The 19,335-nt window shown below is 38.7% G+C and overlaps 1 protein-coding gene across 1 annotated transcript in view; it reads left to right on the top strand.

Moving 5' to 3' along the window:
- Window positions 1–19,335, top strand: part of PREX1 (phosphatidylinositol-3,4,5-trisphosphate dependent Rac exchange factor 1) — a 191,926-nt gene that overhangs the window by 167,500 nt on the left and 5,091 nt on the right. Inside the window, exons 26-40 of the mRNA XM_026054773.1 lie at window positions 1,267–1,525; window positions 3,134–3,340; window positions 6,883–6,971; window positions 7,381–7,463; window positions 8,069–8,159; window positions 9,870–9,998; window positions 10,654–10,695; window positions 12,538–12,755; window positions 13,859–13,958; window positions 14,640–14,783; window positions 15,461–15,575; window positions 16,027–16,093; window positions 16,852–17,039; window positions 17,737–17,839; window positions 18,390–18,457. Coding sequence (XP_025910558.1) covers window positions 1,267–1,525; window positions 3,134–3,340; window positions 6,883–6,971; window positions 7,381–7,463; window positions 8,069–8,159; window positions 9,870–9,998; window positions 10,654–10,695; window positions 12,538–12,755; window positions 13,859–13,958; window positions 14,640–14,783; window positions 15,461–15,575; window positions 16,027–16,093; window positions 16,852–17,039; window positions 17,737–17,839; window positions 18,390–18,457 — 1,903 coding nt within the window. The remainder of the gene's footprint in view (window positions 1–1,266; window positions 1,526–3,133; window positions 3,341–6,882; window positions 6,972–7,380; window positions 7,464–8,068; window positions 8,160–9,869; window positions 9,999–10,653; window positions 10,696–12,537; window positions 12,756–13,858; window positions 13,959–14,639; window positions 14,784–15,460; window positions 15,576–16,026; window positions 16,094–16,851; window positions 17,040–17,736; window positions 17,840–18,389; window positions 18,458–19,335) is intronic.

Below are 19,335 nucleotides of genomic sequence, written 5' to 3'. Positions count from 1 at the left end.
TTTCTAACTGCTCAAAAAGTTGTGAAGAAACACAGCCTTGCCAATACCCTTTTTTCTAGTAAAATGATAAGCAGGTTGCACTGTAAAATATTAAGGCCTTTATGGATAGAGAGGCTTCAGGTCAAACATTTTTACCAGCTAAGCAGTGTGGTTATCTCATAGTAACTAAGTGTCCTGTTTGGACTTTGTAGAACTGACTTATTGACTAAAAGAAAAGTAATGAGGGCTAGTAATAGTGCTAGAAAAACTAGTTTCATACTATGAAGAGAGGTGGTATTCAGGTGGAAAGTCATAGTCAATCAGATTGTAGTGCTGTTACCTTTAGTTATCACTAAATAAATTCCACTTATTTGAGCTAGGAGTCTCTACTCTGTCAAGGGGATCTATTTTGTGATAAATGGCCACTACATAGCATTTGTCCTACAAGCTGAATATTTGAGTTCCAACATTTCATCATCATAGTCTCACATAATACACTTCTGATTCATTGTCTGGCAAGGTCAGAGTGCAGGAATGTTTGGAACGGACACATGGAAATGTAGACGAACCAATGTACTCAGGAATAGTGTTGACCGTGTTCAAAACAAAGTCAATAAAGAAACCCTGCTCACTTAAAAATGTTAAAAATCCATAGTATTTTTAATGTGATCTGAGGTGGATAAGAAAGTACCATAGACTCGCTGTCAGCATTTCTAAATGAAAAAGGATTTTATTTATCTTAAAGACATAATCCCATTTCTTTTATATATGTAAACATATATTTAATAGTGTTTAGTTTTTATATATATGTAATAGTTTTTTATAGAGAGAAAAAATATATAGTTGTGTGTGCTTGTGTGTGTGTGTGTGTGAGAGAGAGAGAGAGAGAGAGAATGAATGACTGTAAAGCTAGAATAATAATACTAACCAATTCCTGAGAGCCTAAATTCATTAACATTTCAACAAATGCTTTTAGATACTCATATAGTCAATATCGATAGTATATGGGTGGACACCGGCTATCATTACTTCCATAACTTCACCTGTTTCTGGACTGCAGTAACTTAAAATATTCAGTTGGCTTGCAAGGAAAGAATTTTTTTTTTAAAAAAAAACAAACACTTTTGTCATAGAATGTGATCTTACAAAATAATTGTGGGGAATTTTCTTTATGAGTACATTAATTCCATTCCTATTAAAAGTTCACCCATCCCAAACTATCACTATTGGGATGGAGTGCAGAAAGGCATGAGAGCCATACTAACTAGACCCTTCAATGTTTAGTAGGTACCTTAAATCCAATCTCATACACTCAACATTGCATCACCACTATGGCTGCACCGTCCTGGAGATGCCTGGCCCCTGAAGATGGAGATCTTGATGGCAGCTTTGGCCAGCAGAATGGAGGAACAAGTCAGGAGGAAAGGGGACTCAGTTTTCTGCTGAAACAGGAAGACCGGGAGATACAGGACTCCTACTTGCACCTCTTTAACAAACTTGACATTGCAGTGAAGGAAATGAAGCAATATGTCATTCAGATAAATAAGTGAGTAGAGAATCCAGTATGTACTGCAGAGAACAATTCTTACAAAATGGAGGCTTTACCCCCCGGAAAATACATTGTGCCTATCAGCAGTGATTGTTATACTCTGTTATATTTGCCAATTTATACACACACTTGCCTTAGTGCTCCTTGCTAGCTGTGAAATGTCAGACCTCCTCTTCTGCAGATCCACTAGTGTATATGTAATTGTCATTTGCTCCTAAAACTCTACCTGAATTCAACAGCCACCATTCTGCTTCTTCATGTATGCTATATTCTAATATAATAATCTGTTTGCTGCCAATAGTGGTTTTGGAACTCCATATAGACAGAGTCCCTAGCCTTGAGATATTTTCTACGATAAGGCCAACTAAGCAAAACTTGTGAGTTGAGGCAGCTTTCTGTTTGGGACCTACTTTTTCCCTTCCCCTTTCAGTCTTTTTCTTTTTGCCATCATGCATCTCCTAGGAGTAGTAATGAAGGATTTGAGTAATGGGTCTGGTAGGCAAATACTGCGGTGCAACATAGAAGAAGACAGAGCAATGAGAGGAGAGGAAGGAGGCAAAAGTGTGATGGGAGTAAAGGTGATAGACAAAGAAATCAATGACATAGGAAGGCTTATGTCCCAGGCTTGGGAATCAAGCTAATGTCTTCTCTTTTATGAGGGACCAATGAAGCATGCCCTACTGTGGAACTGGGAGATGTTTTCATTCTACAGTGAACAACAGGAAGGGTTCAGTCTTTGCCTTTTATCCGTATTTGTCTGAGCTTTAACCACTGGAGCAATCTTTGGTAGATCAAGTGAAAAAGACTCTTAGTAAACAAGGTTGTAGTTTGGCAAATACAGGATATGCACAGAAATCTGTAAGGATTTCAGCCTGACTCAGAAGAATGAGACTAATTCAAAGAATTAGAAAATGTTGACTAAAAGCATCCCACCACTGGTCAGTGATGAGCAGATTTATGATGTATACTTTGTGGGTTTAGGGGTGCTGGTTAGTGTCTAAAAAAAACTTAGTAGGTTACTAGGAGGAGATGGCAAGTGGAAGCAGGAATATTTGTACACAATAATTTATTTTAGCAAATAATTACACTTATTTTCCAAGACATATGTTGCAGAAAAATTTGGGTGGCCTTCTGCTTCTACTGTACTGCTAGAGGTTTACTTTGCATTTTTTTTCATCCCAAATTCAGCATTAAAAGGGGAGTCTGAAAATCATATACAAAATTGAGCTGAACTTGTTAAAGAGAGTGGCTTTGCTTTAACCCACCTGGGTTGGGAGTTTTTGGTTTTGTTTTGAGGCAGAGAGGGGGGCTAGATCAATTTTGTGTGGATAAACCGGTCACAACCTTATCCTCTTAGCCAAGTTTAATATTACACTTAGAGGTACGAACAACTGGAAAATTGACCTTTTATGATTTTAGATTAATGAATTTCCGTGAACTACTGTCAGAGCTCACAACTTTACATAGCTGTAGTCTATGTACAGTTCAAATACTGGCAAGTTTGCTTTTGATTTCATGTATCTGAATTCCAATCATAGTCATGATACTTAGTTTTCGAGGTTACCCACCAGTCACTTAGAGCAGCATGATGTTTCACTTTTGCAGACTTTTGTCCACCATAACAGAACCTACAGAAGGTGATGCGTGTGAGCCTCCATCCACGGAGGAGACGTCTCCACCTTCCCTGGGAACAGAAGAGAGTGATACTGACAAAGCTGAGCATGGTGGCATCAAGAAGGTTTGCTTCAAAGTTTCTGAGGAGGACCAAGAAGATTCTGGACATGACACAATGAGTTTCAGAGACTCCTACAGGTTAGTCCAGAGATAGATGTGTCTCTTTCACCTTACTAAATAGTATTTTGAAGTTCTAATCCAGGTATGGATTCACCAAATAGGAGGGCCAATCAGGCAATAGCTGGTTCCCCTTGCCCAAAATCACACAGTTGTCACATGAACTCCTGCTAAAGTTATGCAGTAGTACCTGCAACTCTTCCCTCTTCTTTCTGTCTCATTTTGTCTCAATGTTATAGTAGTAGACAGCAAAGTAATAGACCGGGATTCTTTTCTCAGCGGATTACCCACTATTTACACCAGGAGGTATATCTTGCATGACTAAAATGTCAGGTATCAGTCTGAAGTTTCCAAAGTGTGGTGCATGTACATGAATGTGGTGCATTTCTCACCAGTTGGACTCCATGTGGTCTCAATCTGAACAGGTTTTGAAGGTTGCATTGCATGAGAAGCAAACGAAGAGCACTAGACTGTCAGCCTTGACACAAGCGTGCGTCTGGTGCTGTGCCACGAGAATAACCACTCTCTGTGTGGCTCTGCACTGAGAAGTGATGAATTGCCATGTGACTTCTCCTAGCAGAGAGGAGGTCCCGACTTCTCAAAAGTGCATCTACATTCCTGTTATTAGTATTTTGTTAGGGCTTTTCTGTTACTAAGAATTTTCCTATTCTTGGGAAAGTTATAGGAACAGAGTTGTACGTTAAACGAGATTGCTGCGCTTGCCTTATTTAACCACAGCATCTAGAATTCTCTGTTTGGGCTCTCTCCCTCATTCTGAACCATGCTGCTCACATAAGGCTTTATATCACAATGAACAGTACAGTAGTAGAAAGCACCAAAACACCAGCAGAGCTTACAGAGCTTCAATGTAAACTGGCCTTAAAGGGATGATTTTTGCTGATCTGAGGACCCTCACAACAATCTTTCATAAAATCTCCTGATAGGCTGTTTGCCAGTTCTTGGAAGTCTCAGTTCAGGTTTTCCGGATACTCTGCATTCAGGATTCATAATGCCAGCTGCATGTCCTCTATGTGACTACCGTATGTTCACCAGAGTCTTTTTTCAAAGGACCATGCAGAAATTAGACATCCAACTCTCTTAGGTCACTTGCAAATCCCATCCCAACTCTAACCCACTTAAGGATTAGAACTAGTTTTTCTGAGGTTGATTATTTGAAATAACATTATTTTCAAGTCAGTCAATTATTCTGTGGTAAAATATATTCACTTAGTAAAGTGGTAACTAGCTATAATTATTTCACTACATTTATTGCCATGGAGACATACACAGAAAAAAATCTTTTCTTATAATGATACCGCAATACCAAGACTTTTAGAAAACTAAATTATCTTAGAACATAAAATAGTCTAGTGTGACTTTCCCCTTCTATTCCATATAATTGGGAACCACAGAAGCTCAGCAGAGTTTGCAGAGTGCTTGATCTTACAATAGCTGCTATTGTAAGGGGACTTTTCCATTCAAGTCTGCAAACAGTTTTCCCAGAAGTCTAAGATACTGAGAAAGAGAAATGGACATCCAGCTTTTTATTTTTAATAGACCTTTGAAACCACAAATGCAAATATTTATTCAGGTGTCTCAAAATCTTGTTTTTGAGAATTGATTGTGCTTCTCCTGGAGTATTTGCTACCAAAGGAAATCTCACACACTCCAAGTCTATCTTTCTTCTGAGGAAACAGTTGAAAAGTGAACTTCAGAAGAAATCAAATAACAAGTTGTGATCATGTCTGACCACTGCAATTTTGCATCCTTAACAGGTCGTTTTAACATTCATAGCAAGACTGTAGGATTTTTCCTATACATAGGAGTAAGGACACTCTCCAGAGAGTTATGAGGATTAGAGTAATTTAAATGAATGATACATCTTTGAAACTTCCATGTTACAGGCCTGAATCTTTACCTGGTGGTGTGGTTTTTTTGTTTTTTGTTTTTAATATATATATATACACTAATATGAGCGTTACATTTATGCAGGACTGTAGAAATGACAGAATCAGAATAATTTAGGTTGGAAGGGACCTCTGGAGCCCATATGGTCCAATCTCCTGATCAAAACAGGTCCAACGAGATTGGTTGCTCAAGGTCTTGTCCAGCTGAATATTGAACATCTCCAAGGACAGCAGATATCAAGTCAGTAAAGAAACAGAACCAGCACTTAAGATGTTGAGATCTGCGGCATCTATTTATTCTTACAGATTTAAATCTGCTCATGTGCTCTGAAGCTGTTTCATTGAAATGTGAAGAATTTCCTTCTTTGTTAATAGGAATCCCATTTCTCAACACTGTTTAGTTTAAAAGTATTATATAACTGAGGGTAGTCTATTCTGGGTAACAAAATGAGATCAAAACCAGAGTCTCTGTGGGTCTGTCACTTGCTCCAAAAAATTACACATAAAGGCAAGATGAGAAACATTTTTCTGTCTGACCTTTATTAGACAGAGGCAGAGAATTAAGCACAAATTACAGATAATAGTTACTCAAATGGGAATAAAATGTATTTTGATAGTTTTTGACCTAAAAAGCTACTACTGAGGAGCTACAAAAACAGGCAAATTACAGATAAGAAAATGTCTTCTTTGTGTTGGCCTTTCTTCTTTCTCAGGGATCATTAGGAGGTATCATTCAGATTTCATAAGAATTTGTACTGCAATGCAGTCACCTTAAGTCTTCTTCAGAAAAAATAGATTTCTTTGATAATAGGTTTAACAAAGGACAGACAAGAACCCAGGTCATGGACCAGGCATCTTTTAATTGCTTTTACTTATTTTCCTCATCTAAGTCCAAAATAAAAATAGAGGAAGAGCCAATCTTTATGGAGGATTTTGTAGTTCTTACGTTGGGCTTGTACCATTAAAACCACTGTGTCATTTACCTGGAAGGGGGCAGTCTGAAGTCTGTAGCTTTTTAATCAGTTTTATTAAATTATGGTTAGTGTAAACTGAACTTTAAACAGAGGAGATTCATGCTAGAATTTTCTCTGCGTGGAGCCAGCATTGATGTGAAGCCAACGGAAGTGAGTCTTCTGCTCCCTGAGACAGTGTTAGGTTCTGTCATGCCTGGTTCTCCAATGGTATAGATTCCTTAGAAGTCCTCTCCCATCTCCAATATCTGTGCTACTGCACCTTCAATGTATGCTGGAACTGGATGATGTGCTATCCTGAGACCTGCTAACTAATGCTGCGTTCTGTTGAGATTCAAATTCATAAAGTATAATTATTCTTCCCCTAGTCTATTTTCCTAGGGCATGTTTAATGATGCAATCCAAATGAGGCCTGTGGTGGGAAGTTCATTTTCATCCTTTATAGGATCCAGGCAATATATTAAGCATTGAGTGGTCATGACAAATGGAAAAAGACATCCTCTTACAATGCCAGCCCATGAGGCCTCGTGTGCTGGTTGTTCTGCATGTAACTGGGTTTTCTCTTGTATATGCTTAAGAGAATTTGTTTTGGCAATTGCAGTGTTAGTAAAAACAGAATGATGATGTATTAGAGACTGGGTGTAAGTACAGCTTTTTTAAACACCTTCTTTGCTTTTCTTTCTAGTGAATGTAACAGTAACCGGGATTCAGTGTTGTCCTACACCAGTGTACGGAGTAATAGCTCTTACTTAGGCAGCGATGAGATGGGATCAGGTGAGTATATGCATAGGTAACTGACATACTTCTCATACCAGACCCTTTAGTAGGGTCTTTGCTAATTTTAAGCACTTGCATGTTTAAGTTGCCAAGGTGGTTTCTTCAAAACTAATCACAAAAAATATGAAGAGATAGATATATGTTCATTTTCTCATGAACCACGGTAAATTTGGAATATGGAAGAGGTATTAGGCAGAGATAAGGTTCTTTAGGTTTTGGATATTTGCATAATATGAAAAATCATGAATATTTTGATGTATTAGTTATAGAAAAAGCTCTTGAGCTACCATTTTGTCTTCAGTAATCATTTTTCACCCACTCCAGTGTGAAGGTATGCTTGTGTCATGACCTCATCATAGATTACTTTAGTAAGACACTTAAAAGCATTTCATCTTGCCTTTATTAGGGGATGAGCTTCCCAATGATATGAGGATTCCTTTAGACAAACAAGACAAACTTCATGGCTGTCTGGAACATCTTTTTAACCAGGTCTGTAAACCATTACTAATACACAGAATTGCATGCTCTTTATCATTGTCAAGACAAGAGATCAGAAGTATCAGATTGTTTAGTTAAATCATATTTTGAGGGAAGGCAATCTATTAAGATTTTGGGGTACAGTGTAAGTAAACAGATTATAGGACAGTTTGAGAAAGCAATTTCATCAACATTCAAGTTGCCTTGTGTGATTAAGGTAAGGTTGACCTACCTTATATAAGGCATTAGATTAAGGAGAAAAAAAGCTTTGATGAAAAGGAAAGAGATAGCAAAACTCTAATACCTTGTGTGATCAAGATGGACCTCATATATGGATACTAGGAGAGCCTACAAGTTTAGCCAGCAGATGTCTTTATAGATGTATAGCATTGTATTGCCTTTGATCTCTTCAACATGTAGGTCGTTACTTGTCTGTGCAAAATATTATGTGAGTTCCTAGTTGGAATAGCTTAACACTATTTGCTAATGGAGGGATGTTTATGGAAATCATTCCAGAATCAAGTAGTTTAATGGCTTTTGCATTTTCCCACAACAATTCTGTCCAAATTTTCTTCTGCAAGTCTTACTAGCACTGATTGGAAATATTCCTATTGCAGGTTGATGCAATCAATGCACTTCTAAAAGGACCAATAATAAGTAAGGCCTTTGAAGAAACCAAGCACTTTCCAATGGACCATAGTTTGCAAGGTAAAGAAAAAGGTTGGTTGTATTTAATAATACGGTTTCCTAAGACTGAACAGCTTAACATGAATGCACACAGGCTACATGGCCACATGGGGTTACTTCAACTATGCAGTCTATCCAGTCATACTGACAGGACACATTAATAACTGGTGCCATGTCTGACCACTGCAATTTTGCATCCTTAACAGGTTATTTTTACATGAATTCCTTCTAAAATGCACAGAGCACTTTTCTGTAATATATTTCTGAATCCTCATAGCTCTTTCATAAGTCTCCAAGTCTATCCTTTGATGTAAACACAGACATACATCTCAAAAGGTACAAGGGAGAGATAGATCAGATTCAAGGAAAATGAACACTCTTGATAAGCTGATGAGGGACTGATCACTGTAGATCTGAGGCACCAAAAAGTTTTGCCTGAGTTTGCTTAATGAATTATTCTGCTTTTCTTCAAAGATGGGTGATTGCCAGAGTAAACTCATCCTCACATGACATTCATTTTGAAAACTGAGTCCCACAGAGAGCAAACAAATGATACTGTGTTTTTTTTTTCCTCGGGGAGCATGATGAGACTTTGGTCTTAATGGCTTTGAGGCCCAGGATGTGGTTTCTTCTCTCTCTGAAATACACAGGACTTTATTTTATGAACATTTGCTGCATTTCCTTTCTCAATTGAAATCTGAACCGTTTCTCTCTATTTCTACTATACTTCAGATGTTGTAGTCATGGGTGCCCCTACCTTTATAAGCTCTATTTTTAGGTACAGTTGCAAAATCTAGAAGACATTTTTTTCTGCTTCCAGAAATAGCTCCTATTTGTTTACATAAACTCATCTTTACAAAACATATTCACATATATGTAGAATATGTGTTAGTCTTTCCATGCACTGTTTGAACGAGGTGAGGAATTAAGATGCCCTGTGTTCACTTCCTTTATTTTGCTTAAACAGTCTCATTTATTACAACTAGATAAATTCCGTGACTCTTTTAGCTAACTGAAGTTAACTGATGAGCCCACATTCATCACACACAAGCCCTGCTTGCATTCAGCTGGAATCCTGGACCACAGTGACTGTTTAATACAATCCCGAGCTACAACAGACACCTTTCAGGGATGGATGTAAATTTGAATGCCATCCCATTCCTGTTCATGGGCAGGTTTTTGGCACAGTTTTTCTGCATTTCTCTGTCTGCTTATGCATTTTACCACCAATGATGGGACATTTGGCTTAGCTAATTAGCTAATTGTCCTGCATAGTTAAATAATTAGCTCCTATCAGGTAAAAGAAAAGCTGAATATTTCATAATTTCTCATCAGTATTATCAAATGTGACAGCTGCAACTAAAAAGTTGGTCTGATTCTGCATAGCCGGAGACTCTAGATATAAGTGCCTATACATTAAGAGACATAGAAAAGAGAAGGGAATTTTGTGCTTTGAGTGTAGTGGAGAACTCCCCTTCCCTGTGCATGTGACCTATGTACATAATTTCTAGTCCACAGTCCTGAAAACAGTGCTAGGAGACTGCTGACCGTGAGACTATAGGAATAGTCTTTTTTTCCTTCTGTATTAAATGTGGTTCAGAACCTCTTTCATTCAGAGTTGTTGCTGTTGATACTGTATCTCCGCTTGTATCTGTGTGCACATTATAACTAATAAGCCACTCTCAGCTACATAGCATTTCCTTAATGGCTAACAAACTCCATTTTTTCTAGAATTTAAACAGAAGGAAGAAACAACAGTTAGGTGCCGGAATAATATTCAAGCCAGCATTCAGGAAGATCCATGGAACCTTCCACTGCGCATCAAGAACCTTGTTGAAATCATACAAAAACATGTGGAAGGTCTGTGAATAGGGAAAGGTTTGTTATCAGCTTCTGGGAGAAAAGATAGCCCTTATGTGATCCGGTCTAGTAGTTCATTATATCTCAATAGGCTACAGACTACTAGATTCAAAAGAAGAACAGATAAAACAAGTGACTATGCAAAGTTCCAGTGCTGTATGGTAGCATCTCACCGATGCACTAAATGATTGCAAAGAATTTCTTCTCCCTTATTTTATCTCCTTAGTCCATTCAGACAGAATAGTGAGAGATGGCTGGTATATTCTAAAATGTTAATCAGCTACTACAACATCCTAAACCATTGCAGTCTGGTTGAACTGGAATAGGCTGGCTGAATCAGATGCTTTGCACTTGAGTGTAAACATCAACTGGACAGCAGTCACTTCCTTAGGGATTCAGCTACATGTGCAGTTTGCCTCCAATAATTCATGGTAGTTAATGGAGCATTTAGCCTATAAAAGTATTTGATTTACACCTTTTTTCTTCTTCTATCATTAAAATGTCCATAAGGACTACTAGAATAAATAGAAATGACCATGCCAAGGGGTTGAGGAGAGGCAGGGAGTGTGGGGAATGAGGAGACTGTTAAGCAAATGCAATCAAATCTACCTCAGTATCATGTTGACTAGAGCTTTCCTTCTCTTTACTTTTTTAGATGGGAAGAATCAGCTGCTTTTGGCCTTGTTAAAATGTACAGGTAAGGAGTTCTGATTCTGTGTATTAGTGCAAAACATTATTATATATACAGAGGTCCCTAGTATTTATAGCTTTACATGCTCATGCATACATCTGAGGGTTTTTTTTCTTAGCATTTAGTTTCTGTCCTGGCATTTTAGGCTAACATTTCTTGAGTTCCTCATCTAGGACAGCCTTTTCATGCATCTGTCATCTGTTCTTCAGTTTACATTGTTTCAGCTCACTTCAGGCTGCTGTGTCACCTGGCAGGTGGTTATGTTGCATAAACACCATTTCCTTTTTCCTGTCTTCATCTTTTTCCTTTTGTACAACCCTCATTCCCAGATGGCCTGGGCTGTTTCCTGCTGTGGTGAGGACATGCAGCAAAAATGAGACCTATTGCACAACTTTCTGTAAGACCATGGGCCCTGTCATCCTTCCAAACAGAGCAGGCACGTTAGGTGTTAGGATTGTGTATACTGAAATTATAGCCAGGAGCAGATTAAGAACTTAAATATGCAGGCAGCACCTAATTACATTGTGAACACCATTAATGTGTTACCACACACAAAATATTGTATTGGCAGATCAACTGACTAGTGTTTTCCAGGACTGAATGTGCAGTCATTTTCGCAGTTGAAACATCTACTTGGTGTACTTTTGTTTGAAAATGAAGTAATAAATAACTACAATAGGCTGTCATTATTTCACTGTGCGAGGTTTGATTCTCAAGTCTTCATAGAATGATCATAAAGTTAGTATGACTCTAAATCAGCTCTTTGCTGCTGCCCGTGCTGGCCCACGAGTCTGTCCAAACCAGCCTGTGGTGTCAGCCTCATGCCCGTAAAGGCTGTTTTAGGTGATAGCAGATACACTGATCCCGTAAGTCTCTACCTGTGCCCCATCTCGTGCAACATTTTCGTGAACATCCGCTGAAAAGAATGGAGGAGCAGATGGCACCGAACTGGTTGCGCCAGCTTTATGGCACCAGGGATTTCCTCATCTTGAGAGCAGGTCTCAGCGCTCTTTGTCTTACTTCCAGCAGTACAGAGGGGACTTGTCCTTAGGCTGGGGATATGGCCCAGGGCCTGGAGCCTATCAGTCAGTCTATTGTGTTCAGTGCTTTATAAAAATAATCCAACTTTCAAAGCCTCTGGGGGAACACTGCCTTGGCAATGAGAGACTGCTGTACCCCAGTGCCTTCTGGAGGAGCCCAAGGTGCTTGGGAAGTAGCTCTTCACTTATTCATGTGCCTCTTTGGTCTGCAATCCCCTTAAGTGTGACGAGGTTGATTTGACCAGCATGTGGCTGCCTGGCAGGCTGACTGGAAGCAAAGTTAACACAGGGGAAATTCTCCCAGGAAACATAAACCAATTGGTACCGTATGGGCAAGTCCAGTTAATGCATTAAGCATATGGGAAGCCCACAAAATACAGATGGATGAGGGGGAAGATGAATTTCTAATAGCCCAGGAGAGAAGTAATGGCAGAGACCCTCTTTCATGAATTCTCTTGCTTCTGTAAACATAAAAAGGTGGGAATCAGTCCAGATATGGCACTAAAGAGTTACAGGGACACTTACACAGCTCTTCCCAGTCAGAAGAATGAACATGCAGATGGGAGAGGGAAAATAAACAGATGAGTTGACTGGAAAACTTTCAAACATGCATGTACCCCAGCTATGCTGTCTTTATCTCTGCACCCAGGTCACACAGCAAGAAGAGGTTATCTGTAAAGTCTGTGCAAAGCTACAGCAGAAGCTAAATGCCATGCACACACATACATACAAACTGCCTCTTCGGCAGTGAGATTAAAGACAAATATATTCCTCATGACTTTTGTGCTTCTCTCCCCTTCTCTGGCAGATACCGAGCTACAGCTGAGACGTGATGCCATCTTCTGTCAGTCCCTTGTAGCTGCTATTTGCACCTTTTTGGAGCAGTTACTGGCTGCTCTCAACTATCGATACAACAACAATGGGGAATACGAAGAGAGCAGCCGAGATGCCAGCAGGAAATGGCTGGAACAGATAGCAGCCACTGGTGTTTTACTAAACTACCAGTCTCTGCTCTCCCCTGCTGTGGTAAGATGAAGAGTTGTGGCCCCCTTGGGCCTGTTCACGTTTGCCTGTATGCTTCTGCTCCCACTCACAGCACAGCTCAAGCCCTTGCATCTAGCAGCATGTTTAGACTCATTACAGCAGCCTCAGGAGATTCTCGCTGCTGTCAGCCATGTCCCAGTATTCCATGTTCCATCATTTTCATCTCTTCACAAATACTGGACCACTGTCACATTAGAGCGCTTCAGGGATCAGTCTGTTTGCCTTAGTACTTTGGAGTCATTTGCTGCATGTATGGAGGATTTAGTGCTCAGTTGCTGGTAAAGCATATGTGTCCTGCCCTCTTCTGGTGAAAAAATACATTTCAACAAGTAGGCAAAAAAGTTCAGAGTATTGCTAGAGTTCCAAACAATATGGAAATCTGGGCTTTTGTTAATATGCCGACCACTTTTCTACAATAGATAGACTGCAGTCTCTCTGGAGACAGAGGTAATTCTGTAGTGCCTAAAAGCCTAAGCTGGATGCACCGTATCTAAGGGGGAGAGGACCAGATCTTATACAATTCATCTGTACCTAATGGACAGAAAATCCATAGCTGCAGTATATAAGCTACAGTAACTGTATCAGTGATAAAGAAAAAAGAAGCATTAAAAAGGGAAATAGCTCTGACTCTATAGAGAAACCATATTTTTTGCACTTTGTTAAAGAGTGCATTTTCAAATACAATCCAAACCATATGCATAAGCAACTGTATTATTCCTTCACATTAAATGGAATGTATGTACATTTATTTCACAATAACTTACAGGCTGTTCTTTAGGCTGTTTTTCATGTGTGTAGATACAGGATAAAGTTTAGAGAAAGAAATCTCTTAAAACTTCTTCAGTCCTTAAACTTCTCTGCTGTCTGCAAATCCCATCAAATGACATCTAAGCAAAGGGTAGCAAAGCTCATACCACACAGTGAAAGAGCCATCAGTAACTACCCAGCTGGGATGGAGTTAATGGAGAGCTGCATATTCTGCTCTAAGTCTCTGGAACCAAAGCATTGCAGTAGTGACTATACTTTCCTGCCTTCCATCCCCTTCTGCTAGATGACCTATTTGTGTCTGTTTCTCTGCCCTACAGAAGGAGGAGCGTACCATGCTAGAAGACATCCAGGTCACTCTGACTGAACTGGACAAAGTTGCCTTTTATTTCAAGCAGCTGGATGAAAGTCTTGTAGCAAGTGAGTGTTCTCAGTTTCTTTGAAGCTCTTTTCTCTTGTTTGTATTATGGGTTAACATCCTCCATGTTTATAAATCTGTCAGACCACATCAGTCCTGAGTGTTAGTCCATGTCATGTCAGTACTAAGCAGCTTCTTTGAAGCACCGTTGCATTCCCTCAGCTTCTACTGTGTACACACAGCAAAGCGGGACTGACAGGACGGGATGCCAGTGGCATGGTCGGTGATTCGGAACTATGGTCTGTGCCAGTGTTCCTCACCTATGTGATTTTGCATGTGGAGAGATGTGACAGATGATGGGCAGTTCCTGACAGATGTTCATAATTCACCAGACTGTCTAAGGTAGAAGGACTGTCCCTCCCCACCCTTCCTGTGTCTTCCATCCCACCCTGCCAGATCTCTCTCCACACTTACTGACTATAAGCTGCTGTGGAACATGATGGGATTTTACTTATTAACCATGCCTATTGCAGTAGCATCAAACATCATGTTAGGTCATGCTAGCTATGTCTTTGTAAGTACAATCTTTCAGAGTCTGCTTTCTCCAAATACAGACTCTTTCACACTCATCTAATGGTGGAGATCTGAAATGTCATTAGATAATCTGACAAATTCAGAAAGCAGTGTTTTCATATTTTTCCTGCTCTGGTAAAGCAGCAAGTGTTTTATTTTTATTTCTCCAGATACTCATGTCTTCTACCACATCGAAGGAAGTCGTCAGGCCTTGAAGGTTATCTTTTATCTTGACAGCTACTACTTCTCCAAACTGCCTTCTCGATTTCAGAATGGGGGAAGCTTGAAACTACACACGGTGCTCTTTACAAAAGGTGTCTATAAAAAGCTTTCTTGAAAAAAAATAAGCTAACTGATGATGTCAAAAGATTCAAAGTAAAGAATGACCATGAAGTTCTTATCATAATGCAGCTTACAACTGCAGACATATTTAAGAAGCAGATGCTTTTATTCTAGGAAGACCTGGGGAGTGCTAGAAGTTAGAGTAAGACACAGTCATGAGAACAAGATTTGCCTCTTTTGAGCTTTTTTGTGCCTTCCCATAAAGTTTCAGGTCATAGTCAGAGACATTATATTGGATTAGATGGACAGTCTGATCTAGTATGGTATCTCCTATGTTCCCAAGGTATAGACAAATGTTTTTAAAAATGTTTTTAAAAGCATACATCATGACAGAATCATCTGGGCTGGAAATTAAAGAACATTGACTAGCACATATAAGTAATAAGCAAATATTCACACTGTGATGTAACACTGGTGATTTCCTTCAAGAGGATATTAGTAGGGAGTAATCAGTGTGAGGTCATACTACTTTCTGTGAAGGTCATCTTTATGATACTACCAGTACATCCCCATACAGGCAAATGCATTAATTCATGCAATAATAGAATCAACCTTGACATGACCTGACAGTCATTTGCTGACCAGTTAGATGATATAAACAATTAAATTTTAAAAAAACATAGGTTTAGTAAAATGTTTTCTCCTCCAGCTCTGGAGAGTATGGAGGGGCAATCACAACCAGCTGGCTCATCTCTAGAAGAACTTCCACAGCAAATTAATGGTATCTCGCTTGAAAAAGTGCAGCAATATTACCGTAAACTCAGGTATTTCATGCTTCTCCTTCACCTTAAAAGACATTGAACAGAGTGCTCTTTGCTAAAGACCTTAAAACAAATAAGAGAGATCCCTTTCCTGATGATTTCATGTCTTGTACAAATATGTTTCTTTGAGATCCTCACTGTGTGGGAAACCTCTTAATTTTCTTCCCACAATTAAGCTTGTTCTGGAGTAGTGCACTGTGTGGGAACAAATTCCCATCTAATTTGACTTAAGAGTTTTGAGCAAAGCTAAAATTAAATAAGAAGCGGGTTTTTAGAATATTTCAGTACAGATTCAGTAAATTACTGCAATCCAAGTGCTTCAATAAGAAAGCAGATCTTGAACTACTGGACTTTTAGCTTAGCATTCTCAGATGTTTTATAAAAAGTAGTTATACATATATGTGTTTGAAATGAGAATCATTGGCTAATGTATTTCTTACTGACCTTTTTGCAGGACATTTTACCTAGAGAGGTCAAACTTGCCCACTGATTCTAATACTACCGCAGTGAAGATTGACCAGGTATTATTCTTGTTTTTATTTCTGCATGGGTTAGTCTTTAAAATCCTAGTTGTGGGCCAGGATCCCCATGTGCCAGACCTGTGCAAACCCAAAAGTCATTTAAAAAATGTTCTCTGCCCTAAAAAACTAATTTGAATTTCTCTGAGGCTTGGCTACAGTTCTTTTGTCTAGAAGTAAATGTGGCAAACTGGGGCAGACAAAAAACCTTTTAATCTAGGCACTAGTAAGATTCCCTATCACCTTCATTGCCCCTGTTAAATAAGGTATCTGATGTTAGACAGAATGAATGAATTTTCCTCTCCCACAGAGGTATGAAAATGAACAAACATTCAATTTGCAAGTTATGCTTTGTTCACAATTACAGAAGAAAACCACATGAAAATAGTACTTCCCAGTATCTCATCTAAAGGCAGTCTAACTGGGGCAGGTGATATATGTGAATATAAGCATGAAAGATAGACGTAAATACTGCTGCAGTGAAGACAAATCAGAGACTATCTTTGCAATAGTAATATACATTGTAAACTACGTATGTGATTTGCGATCATTTGCAAAAAATTTTCCCAAAGCTCAGTCATCGTTTGTATTTTTTCAGTTCCAAAGTTCATATATATTCTAAATTCTCTTACTTTGTGGCAGCTGCTCTTGTGCAGATTTAAGGTATTGTGCTTAGACATAGGATAAAGTATTGTAAATATCTTTATAAACGAAGGAGTAAATATGCCACTGATACTTTTTTTTTTTATTACTTTGTTTAGCTTATTCGCCCTATTAATGCAATGGATGAGCTTTGCAGGCTGATGAAATCTTTTATTAATACAAAACCCACCCAATCAGGATATTCCAGCAGTAATACATCAGGAGCTGGGCTGCTGCCTATATCCTCAGAGCTCTGTTATCGACTCGGAGCCTGTCAGATTACTATGTGTGGCACTGGGATGCAGAGGTGAGATTTAACAAACCTACATGGTACTGCTGTGATGAGAACTTTTTTCCTCTCCAGAAATGTGAGCAATATATTTCATTCTGTTCAAAGCAATAGAAAAGTAGATACTGAGGAAGGGAACCTGTAAGGACCCATATCTGCTGCCATTTTTATTTTAGGGTAGGTTGCAACTTTTAACACTTTTTTTTAATAATTAACACTTTTTTTTTATGTTCTAATAGGATCCACCAATGCAATTGACTGAGCAAGCTCATTGCATATAACTTTCAGTCAACCCCCTCTTCAATCACACACTGAAAATCTAGGAAGTTGCTCCTAAATAGCTTTATAATCTTGGTATATGCAAGCTTTGATTCTACACACACCACTGTTCTTCCAGTGGCTCAACACCAATGAGTATAGAATAGATTCATTTGTGAATATCTTGTATGAATCAATGCAGAACAGCAGCAAAACATAGCCCTGTGGTAACAACGTAAGAGACTCCAGCAATTGCAGTCTCTCGATGTACTGAGACTGGAAATGGGTGACTTGAGCTCATTGTTTAGGTTTGTAAGTCAAAAAGCTAAGAAGTAAATATAAAAACAGTAGCTAATAGAAGTTCTATGTAACAGTAAGTGTCCTACAAGATATACATATATCTTTATACATTTTAAAATATGATTTATGATTTAATATTCCTTATTCCCATGTGCAGAAGTACATTAAGTGTGTCCCTGGAGCAGGCAGCCATACTGGCTCGAAGTCATGGACTTTTACCCAAGTGTATCATGCAAGCTACAGACATCATGCGAAAGCAAGTAAGTATTTGGATCTGTGTGTCTGCTGCATGACACCATCTTCATTCCAGTAGCATCACTGTACAAACACCAATTTGCTTCTCTGTGGCTCTGTATTTTGTGCACTACAAGCCCATATAGCCAAACATCTAGTAATGTCTGAACAGCTACACATATATTAAGCAGAAATGAACTTATGCATATACAGCAATTAAAATATATTAGTCAATGTACATTATTTAAAGTGTGTGCCTTGATGGTTAGAAGGTAGAGGCTATCCTGTATATTTAAGGCAATTTCGGTATATACAAAAAAACAAGGTCTTGAACACAGAGTGTTAAATTGTAGAAATTCCCTAGTGCTAGACAGTAGTGCCTGTAAAGTGCTTTGGGACTAATTCCATCTTTTAAGTAAACACAGATGACTAATGTATCCACCCAATGGATTCCAAATCTTCTAAGAGTAGTTAATGGATTCTCAAATAAAAACCATATTCTCATTATAATATTTTCCCCTAAGGATCAGATGCTTTATCGATATTGTCAGTACTATAAATTCTCTGTTTCCTTAGGGACCAAGGGTTGAAATCTCTGCCAAGAATCTCAAAGTGATGGACCAAATGCCACAGTGTGCACCCCGGTAAGTTATTACATACTGTGCATTTTATCTGAGTGCTGGTTTTATGTTCCTGTACCAGTTGCGGAGTTCCTGTAACAACCAAAGATCTCTTTAGTAGCAATGGAGGAAAAGAGAAAAAAAAAATCCTGTTCTTCATCACTGTGCTAAACAAAGCGCGCTGTAGCTTACAGAGCTTTGCTCCTAAAACTTGGCAGGTCATTAACCTCAAAGGCTTCTGCAGTTTTCTAAATAAGACTTTGCTGAATGGGGAGAAGGGTCTTTTTTTGGATAGCTGCTATGAATCGGTAAAGCTAATGATTGACAGCCATCTGGGGAATGCTGAGAAAGAAAAATTCCTGAATGGCAAATCTGACTGCAGCTATGCAAAGATAATTCATAAGCTAATACCTTGGCTATAGCCCTATTGGGTATTTAGACTAGCTTGACAGTTTAGTTATTTATAGAAGAGCAGATTTAAGAGAAAGCACTTCAGGTCAGAGTAACCATATAGTGATACAGCTTTAAAAAAGATCAGTTGCCCAGGGTTATGTCTGCTGTTTTTGTCTAGAACACAACTTTGAAAAGTCCTGCACATTTGTGAATCCTACTGCATCTAATGGGAGCTGGAGATGTTCATCATCTTTCTCTACAGGATATTTTTTAAAAATACCTTTATTACTAAGAGAAGCATCTCTTTTTAGCCTCTTTCCTCCAACTTCATATATCAGAGAAGAGGATATTCTTTAATAAACTATAACAAAGCATTTTCACACAATGGTAGGAATAAATTGTTATGATTTAGTTGTGCAATCAGTCCATATAAATTATCAGAGAAACTTCTGCTTCTACTCTTGTTAATGACGTTCACATGAAGAAGGCAAAACACTTCTGGCTTGTAA

The sequence above is a fragment of the Apteryx rowi genome, unplaced genomic scaffold (genome assembly GCF_003343035.1).
Source record: "Apteryx rowi isolate R43461 unplaced genomic scaffold, aptRow1 scaffold_0, whole genome shotgun sequence".
NCBI lineage: Eukaryota > Metazoa > Chordata > Aves > Apterygiformes > Apterygidae > Apteryx > Apteryx rowi.
Note: the sequence above shows the minus strand (reverse complement) of the source record. Positions and strands in the feature narration are given on the sequence as shown.